Genomic DNA, 9,963 nt, shown 5'->3' with positions numbered 1-9,963 from the left:
TGGACATCCTGATTTCATCGATTGTTGGTGGAGTGACGCTTGTTGGAAGGTTGATGTGTTCTACTTCGAGATGCTGTGGATTCAGTGAGTCTGATTTATTCAGGAGTTCTTCAAAGTGTTCTACACATCTATTCCACTGTCTTTGAATCTCAGTGATTCAATTGTCTTCTTTGTGTTTGACCTTTCTCTCTTAATAACCATATTTCTCTATCAGTTTCTTCGTTTTATCATATAGTTGTTTCGTATTTACTTCTGTTGCAGCTTTATCCGCTGTCATTGCTAGGTCTTCCACATATATATGATTGTCGTAAATAATGCTCCTCTTCAATGTCCTGTTTGATTTTTTGTGTCCGTCCTGTGCATCGATTTTTTCTGTTCGTGTTCGGCTGCTGTTAATTTTTGCTTTCTTTATCTTTCTTTCTTGAATCTTGTCCAGGATTTCGATAGAGATGATGATGCTTCTTGCGGCCGAGAACATCCCGAAAAGTTGAATTTAGGGCTTTCTTGATCCCTTTCCAGTTGTCCTCCATAGTGGTTTCCTCTTCTTTGAGCAGATCTTGAAGTTGTGCTACATAAATTCGCAAATCTGTCACCATTTTCAACACTTTCTCCCAGTGAGTCCATGTCGTCCCATGCTATTTTCATACCCAATGTTGTCCGTTCCAACTGTGACATTTAGGTTTCCGATCAGGATGGTCAGGTTGTTTCCTGAGCACTTCACTATAATCGACTTCAGTCTCTCGTAGAATTGGTCTTTGTCGTTGTTGTTGCCATCATTAATGTGTGCATAACGCCAAATAACATTCATTATGATTCCCTCGTTCGTTTTGAAGGATGTTTTGACGATCCTGGATCTATGAGATTCTCATCCTGTAAGTACTTTACGTGCTTCATCGGACAACATTACAGCAATTCCCTGAGTGTGTGGAGCATTTCTTCTTGGTTTACAGGGTACAGTAGCATTTCTCCCGTATCTAGTCTTTGTTTCTCAGATTGGGTCCAATGTGTTTCACTGAATCGGATTACTATCAATTTGTATCTCCTCATTTCCGTTGCTATTTGACTGGTGCTCCCTATCTCCCCTCATTGTCCGGATATCTCATGTGCTGTATCTTTAGGCCCGGCTAATTATCACATCATTTATTCACCAATCGAAATACGATTTATTCAATCTTAGTGGTGTGCCGAACCAATGACATTCGACCGGTATGAGCAGCCTAGCGTCCTGATTTATCCTCTTTCCTCCTAGCTCTGTCAGTTGAGTTCAGAACTCCAATAACAGCCTCCACTATACGAATCATTTAATTCAAACATACTTGGTTTATATACCAGATAGACAGATTGCATCACACCATAAAATAGGAAATAACATTTATATGAGACCAAGCCAAATGTGGCTGTGAACGTGTGAGACTGTAATTAATAAACTGAGTATAACATGAGAACAGTAAGTCGTATAACAATAATCTATATTTCAAAATGAAGCTTATGATAAGAAAAATATAGATATATACAATTTAGTTACTGAATAGTTATACAATAAGAATATATACAGAATATTAGTCCATTAATAGTTCTCAGAAGTTACCTGTAATTTGTTCTTCACTAGGATATAACACCATGTACCTATATTAATTACTGATGTAGTTGTTAGAAAGGGCGTCGACTTCGTGGGTTTCGAAGAATCCCGGTTCTCACTATGAGGCGTCATAATTCTCCTAAATAAAGATCCTTCAACAAGAAAGTGTTTGAATGTTTTGAATTGTCCATTCTAGTTGGAGCTTTTTCACCAAGGTTGTTTTGTAAGAGATTAGGTTTCTGACCTCATGCTCAAACTTCTTCCTTTAACCGGTCTTGGGAACGTCAGTAACCCTAAAAGGGTCACAGGAGTAGTTTATCAACATACAACTAGTTGCAAAATTGCCTATTGGAAAGCGACATATCGAAATGTTGTTCTAAATTACATAGTGAGCACCTGTGAAATATCAAATTAAATGAACTGGCTTACGACAAAAAAATCGTTTCAATTTTCTATCAAATACCTAGATACCGTTTGTTAACGGTTCAATAGATTAGAATAATTATGAAGACTGTTAGCAGCTTTGGTGAGTGATGTAAGTGAAATGAAACAATATTTGACGTTTCTTTGACAGTCAATTCTCTTTATCACATTCATTTTCTTTTCAACCATATCTAAACTTCATATTTATTTGACTGGAAATAAACTAAATTCCGGTTCATAATTTCGACATTCTACCTAGCGACCAATCAAAATTAAGCGGGAGTTACTATGAACGCCGCTTTTGTAAGCTATGGCGGACAGTTTGCGTCGTTCTCTATATTTTTCCGCTGTCTTTTCAGTGTCGCTACAGTATTTTACCTTTCAGTGTGTCGAAACCCCATTATCTAATGTTCTAAATGTTGACGCTAATTTTTTTCAAATAAGTTATTTTTCCGCGGTTTTTTGATACTACTACTGTGTATGCTACTTATGTTGACAGATATAAGTAGTACGTAACAACAACCAGAAGTGGAATGCCTGAAGCAGAAGGTTGGGAAGATTGGATTGAAAAGAACGGGGGTGTATACAGAGGGCAATTGTAATGAAAATAGAACTGAAAGAATTGTGAAGCATATGAAGGATAACTGAAGGAAGATGTGAAAGTGGTGTATTTAACGTATGATTTCCATATTTTATGAAAGCACTCTGTAATTTCGCACTAAACAATTAATTGATTACCTCCAGCTTAGATCTTGTATACTACCACTATTATTATTACTACCAATACTACTTTTATTACTACCAATATTACTCTGGTCATTATGCCCTGCAGAACGCTTACATGTTTCATGTGATAAAATGTTATTTCGTTTTGTTCTGGATGTCAGTGGTAAATCCCAAAGGATTTAGAGACGTAGACGCCTGACAACCTCGTACCAAGTCAGAGATCTTGTCGATTTCTTGCAGAAGCTTAGTGATTGATAATATTCGATGTAACATTATCAGATAATTTGGATGCATTACATGGTACTCGAAATCAAGTTGAACGATGCAGAACCAGTATTCCGGAGAGCCATGGTCAGAGAGTAACATGATGAACAACTGTTATTTTACTCACTTCTTTGTAGATTGTAGTTTACAGTTTGTCAAACCATGTTTGGCTTGCGGTATTATGTCAATAGGTATATTAGAGTTTCGTCCAAGATGGTACATAACTATCCTTGTGATAGAAAATATCTAGCAAATGATGTATGGTTCAGGAGATTGGTGATGATCAGCTAAAGACTGTAATAACCATGCTTATGCAGTCCGTAGTTAGTTGGCACATTTCTGCTTGTGTCGCAACTGTCACACGAACAACTGTACTGTAGCCCGAAGTAACTATCATTTGAAAACTGCTGATCAACTACATCAAAGTTTCAGTCCTGATCAATAGAGGTTTGGATTACTTTCATGAACCTTATTAAATCCTGGAAGTGATTACTTGCCACCAACTTAAAATAAATACTGCTTGCAAACTGCATTTCTATTTTTTCTACGAATCCCTATACATGTAGAAAGCAGATTGGCTTGGTGCTGAAGTAGTGGATCCACTATAAATGTTTTCGTTTTCAGTCGTTATTGGTCGAGACTTATCTACCTCAACATTGTCGTTATTCCATAATCCAGTCAATAGCAAACCAAAAAAACACTTTCAGGTTACCGTAATGTGTAACAGCCTAAGAATTTCAGCTTTTCCCTGTTCGTACTAAATTTTTGGATAACATACATAAGTTTTCATTGGTTAATACATCCTGGAACACAGCCGATTTCGATAAAATCGACCATAACACCAGCATGATTTCTCACACAGTGAGTGCACTCATTCTTTTCAAACTGACATCTATGTCCTCATGAATGTTCCCGTTAAGCTAATATTCTTATTCTATATTTCAGGTAATCAATGAAGACAAGTCGCACCTTGTGGATCTGCTGTATATTGACATTATACTACAAGTATTTAACTGTTTTATGTTCTATTGCGTATATGTAATTGCATTACATTATATTTAGTAAATGTTTAGCAGAACTGTCGTCGTATATTCACTAAGCAGCTAAGTGATAAACATAGGTAAGAGCGCAGATTAATGTATTGTAAACTGTTTTATTCACATACAGTGTCCTTAGGTTACTATTATTCGATCATAGGTGTCTTCGAAGCATTGCTTACATATTGTGGAACCATCTAGTTTGCAACTGAGACTAGACGCAGAGTACTACGTAAAGATGGCAAATCCACTGGCCAAGTAGGGAATGTTTATCAACGAAGATGGTTAGGACATGCATTACCCATGTCCATTCACCGACTACCTTGACGCGTTATGATGGCTGGTATAGGATTAGGTTGTAAGAAGAATAGGGGAACACCAGCCTGTTTTACTTGGTAATATATACATGGACCCGGGTCTGTAATATTCAATCAAGTAGGTTCTTCACCAAAAGAAAGACGAATATATTCTGTACTAATTTTGATTGTCAATTGTTAAACGTGAACTGCATGCTAGGAAGCTACTCATCATGTGAAGACCATATTCCAAAGTTTTCATACAAAAGTTAACTTAATGAATTGAAATAGAATCCAAGTTACCAATTTATTCATAAAAAGTTTAACTGATAAAAGAATATCAAATCAGCACTTACATCAGGTTTCCATTTATCATTTTCACACTGATAATGGAAAGGTGTAGTCGTTGTAACTTATTAATAGTCAAAGTCGTGAAACTAAAGTGAATGCTCAGCCTGCTTTCAAAAAAACCTGGGAAAGGTGCTATTACTCAATTTTGTTAAAAACGTATGTGCTTCATTACTTTCTCCAAGTAATTTATCATATTAAACAAACTGAATTATCCGATAACCAAGTACACTAAACGGAAAAGTGTCGTAATTATTGTTTCATTTGAATATATATACTAACTAAAATAGCTAACTCTAAATAATAAAACCTATAAACTCAATAAACAAACTATTAGCTACTAGGATTTACCTCATAAAAGACAAGCGATATTGTTTCAAGACTGAAGACTGCAGTCATTTAAACATCGGTACATGGTTTAGAGCACGATCACCAAAACTAAACTTAGCCTCAAGCCTTTCTGCATTAACACTATTCACCGACAGTTTACCTTGAAACAACCACGATTATTATTTTTTCAATAAGCTTTAATATTACTCCAGAATACTATGCAAGTCTCCGGCTCAACACAGTCTGACATGATTAGTAAAAATTACAGTCAGTCACAGCCTTATCTAATTTTCCAATAAAAATTATATTATGACAAATTCGTTTACTAAATGAACGTAAAAATGACTGTTGTTTCGGCCTACGATATACTTAGTCGACGTGACAACGTTGATTATATTTCCACTGATTTATTTTCAGTTTTATTTGATAAGTTTCTTTGGTAAAAAACGTTGTTCTGGCCTTTTTTGTCTTTTAGAGTACAACAATTAAATGAACAAACATTGATGAAACTCCACTAATCATCTTTAAACATACTATTTTCCGAGGGAATTACTTTCAAATATCGAAAAATGAAAGGACTAGTACTTATTTGGACGGTCATCATAATTAATTACATGGATTTTTATGATTTCAAATTATTTTTATCAAATCAAACGCCACGATAACATACCCAATCTTCTAATGGTCGAGTCTTTTTCAAGCCATCGTACTGATGCTTTACAATCAACTACAATCTTGGGAATAAACTGAATCTAAATACTCACGTCAGTTCCAAAACACATGAAAACTGATAGACAGTATCTGAAGACCAATTTGTTAATATTTTACCATTCAAAAAAGAATAACTTATTTGCTGGTGAGTAATAACATAAAGTTCATACTATCTAACATACATGCACTGAGTAAATAAACATTAATTCAATCCTCAATAGTTTCTGTAAACCAATTCCTTTCCCTTAAGTTTTTTGAGGAACATTTACAAGATTTATGATAATATAAGAAGTTAAGTTTACCTAGCAGTAGCATCGTTTTAAACCTAAGGTGTAGTTTCTTTTCATTTACTTGTGAATTGATGATTCAACATTTGAACTCTACCTAAAATATAAAATCTTAACGAAAATCAGGTCAAAGTACATGTATCAAATAAATTGACAATCACAATTAACTGGTTAGTGGACATAAAAAAGTCAAATTTAACGTCAGTATTATCATTCACATTAATAAACCAATGAGCAATTGATGAATAGACTTTAATAATTCTTGTCAGATTAAAAAACTATTTGAAGAGTGAATGAATGGATAGAAGACTAATTTGCTTAAATGGTATGTTTCTATGATATAAAAATCCACTAAGATAAGTGTGTCTAAATTCTAGTTCAAGCAAATCCTATTGTATTTCAATTACTTAGCAACATGCTGAATTACCGAATCTTATATTGTCGGAATTCAAAAGAAAATATTCCGAATTTATTAAAATAAAAACGGTCAATTGAAATGAAAATTGATAGACTTTTATTGAATACTGACTTGTCATTTTATATATTTCGAATGGTCGGAGAACGGTTATTATAAATAATTAACTTTATATCATCCGATTTGGAAATTACTGTTTATCAGTAAACATATATAGCCTAAAACTGAACCACTTTGCTCTAATTATTTCCCATAAGTTATGTGATCTGATGTGTATAAAATATGTAGAATGTTTGGAATTGAAGAAAATGTTTTTCAAAGCAATCAGGAGAATTTCTTGAATCAAGTATCTGTTCTGCTTGATAATCATAACAAGATGTATCTGCAACCTCAAAAAGAACTGATATTTCCTGAAATATTGAAACATGTACCATTCAGCACCATAGTTAAATAATTTATCTGTGAGCTATTCACAGAACGAGGCTACTATCCGTTGAATCTCGTTCTTTATGCTAATCAATCAGTCAGGTATTTTTTTATTAGTGGTCAATTATCACATTGATGAATATCTTTCTGAATCTACAAGCGTACAAAAACTTCTAATTTCGCTTTAAAATAGAATCAAAGAATAAATTCTAGATGATTATTTCAATGTGTGATCCTAACTGGGATATTTTTATTACAAAATCAAACTGTAGACAGCCTTTTAGAGGTAGCATTACAAATCTATATAGTTAATGAACATCGATTTAATTTCTAAAGGAAACTTTTCACTTTATTAATTTATGTGGTGAGTAAACGATTCTTAGAGAAATGATTTACTTGACTGATAAGAACTTATCATTTTACTATAGTTAACCACTTACTCGTGACTCAACCTATTCCACAAATGTAATATATCAGTAGACTGATACATTTAAAGTACATGAAGTATTACAATTATTAACTTTATATAGTAACTAATTTACACCAGCTTCGTAAATTAAAAACATGATTAGTTGGTCTAATGGAAATTTGATTCATAAAATTTTTTTCTGAGTAGATTACAAATGTTTCAAAACAACTTGAATATTGAATTCCAAGCATAAAGTAGATAAATAAATAGCTGAAGTTTTATTCAGTGATAAAATGAACCTTTTTACCATTATTTTTCACATCTAGATTAACATCCACGTGATATTGTGCTTGAATTGAATCACTTAATTGATATAACCATTGAACACTTGAATTTCTTTCCTTTTGAATCACATTGTCTAAAATAATGTAAATGTTATGGAAGGTATATTAGAGATATTAACCCCGTTTAATTTTTATCCAAATTTCATGTAGATAATATGAAAATCGTCTACGTACTGATACTGTTGTTCCAATAATAATACATGGATTAATACAACTACTTAATATGATTAAAAATGGACCCATTTGTTGTCCAATAGTACCATAACTATAAATTACAATATTTAACATTGTCAAAAAATAACGTATCGATTCATATAAATGTAATGTAGCTTGTTGACCAGACATAATTGCTGTTATAAGAACTAATTTAATTAATTTTTTTTCTTTATTCAATTCATATCCTTTATTACGTAATGTATTACTAACTGAAACTTCAATTGGTGTAAGAATTTTAGGTTGATATTGTCTTTTTTTTAATTTGATTATAATTAATAGATGACTTATTGTAATTATAAATACTGGAATGATATATTGAAATAATAACCATGTATAACCACGAAAAGCAATATATGTTAATGAATCAATTCCATTTGGTCCAGGTACATAATTACATGTATCATTATCATAACGTCTAAAAAATATTATTGGTATAAATAATAATCCAATCATACATAATTGATAAATGATAAAGATTATAATCAATAATAATTGATGTGTTTTATAAATAATTGGATATAGAACTGCTATAAATCGATCAATTGATATACATACAATATTATGAACACTTAATATAACACCAGACCAGAATGCAATATTATATGACCATAAATAACATAATAATTCATTAATAAATAATATATTAGTTGGATTTTTATTATCTAATAAATTTTCATTTTCTGTTACTAAGTAAATTGAATATAATAAACATGCTATACAATCAAATATTGTTTGTAATCTTAACATTAATGTTGTAGATTTTGAACCAAATTGTGTTTTAAATACAATAAATAATGTTAATAAATTTAATATAGTTCCAATAAATCCTTCAATAGTTGTAATAATACGAAGTTTTAAATTTATTGGTAACATATTCCTAGAGATATAAAGAGTTCCAGAAAGAAAAGAAAAGAAGTAGTTGACCTTAACCTCTTCTACATGATGTAAACTAATATAATGAGTAGATTAATATTACTATTTAACAGAAAGACAAGTTAATACAAAGATTAGTTATTCACCAATCATTTGAGTTTATTTAAATCATCCACACACACGAAATTTATGACTCTGTTCTAATTATCTACCAGATTTTAATGAAATAAATTACGATAACTGATTGTACTCCTAGATTAAAAAGTATAAAAAGATTGAAAAAGGAAACAAAAACTGGCTTTCATTGTATTTTTTATTCATTGCTTATTTATTATTTCATCATCGCTGATAATTGGATATTCCCATGATATGAAGTTAACTCATACTATTAAGCATTATGTTTATAGTTGGAGAATGGCTGTTAATGGTTACATTCAGTTTTAAACCTAGTACTATTCAGTTAAAAAAAATACCAACCTATTATCTATTGAACTACTGAGTTCAGATATTCATCAGCTTGTCCAACAGGTATTCATTGTAGGATCACTGTAGGATCCTAAATGACTGATACATGAATTTTTTCATTTTATTTAGAGATGTCACTAATTAGGGTACAATAGAAAGCAAAACTTTATTGAAAATAATATAATGACGCCAATTAACAGTCAAATAAACATTACTTTGAATATCCATAGTCTGTGTAGTCAAAACTACAAGCATTGTGGAATGAAATGAATTCATTTTATTTTGTCCATCCTAAGTTTTTTTTCGATTATCTACTTGTTTTATAAATGAAATACATATACAATGTATGAATATAAGAGTGACAGAAGTTTTGTACGATATTACATGACAACATAGTTTTATCTATCGATCAGTAACTCATTATTAATTCCATGGGGATTGTTATTCACTCCCTCTATACAGTAGAAATGATTTCAATGAATTTGAGAATTTCCTGTATTGAAATTGCACAAATGAATTAGAAAGATTCAAATGGATGTCTATCATTTCTGTTATACAATAAGACTGAAGATTGTTAATCGTTTCTCATTACTATTAAAATTGGTCACATCATGAATAATTCATCATACTTTTTATTGATGTATTTGAATGTAGTTGGTGTTTCGCTTGTTGCACTTATTTTATTCTAGAGGTCGATTTTGTTTAAAACTATTAATTTAACTTCAATTATTCAGTCTTTAACCAATAACTTTGTGAAATCTTCATTCAATGTAAAACACTTAACAGATCAGACAATAAAATGTGAAAATATTAT

General features: G+C 31.6%; 1 protein-coding gene across 1 annotated transcript; it reads right to left on the bottom strand.

The window, feature by feature from the left end:
- Positions 1-7,529: 7,529 nt before the first annotated feature.
- Smp_137320 (G-protein coupled receptor fragment, putative) lies at positions 7,530-8,264 on the bottom strand (the record flags this gene model as incomplete). Its single annotated transcript, XM_018791924.1, has 2 exons — positions 7,530-7,669; positions 7,715-8,264. 2 exons carry the CDS (start codon positions 8,262-8,264, stop codon positions 7,530-7,532), a joined length of 690 nt encoding a protein of 229 aa, XP_018644836.1.
- Between the last annotated feature and the right edge of the window lie 1,699 nt (positions 8,265-9,963).

The sequence above is a fragment of the Schistosoma mansoni genome, assembly GCF_000237925.1.
Source record: "Schistosoma mansoni, WGS project CABG00000000 data, chromosome 1 unplaced supercontig 0010, strain Puerto Rico, whole genome shotgun sequence".
In the NCBI taxonomy this organism is placed as follows: Eukaryota; Metazoa; Platyhelminthes; class Trematoda; order Strigeidida; family Schistosomatidae; genus Schistosoma; species Schistosoma mansoni.
This window is presented reverse-complemented; position numbering and strand designations above follow the sequence as displayed.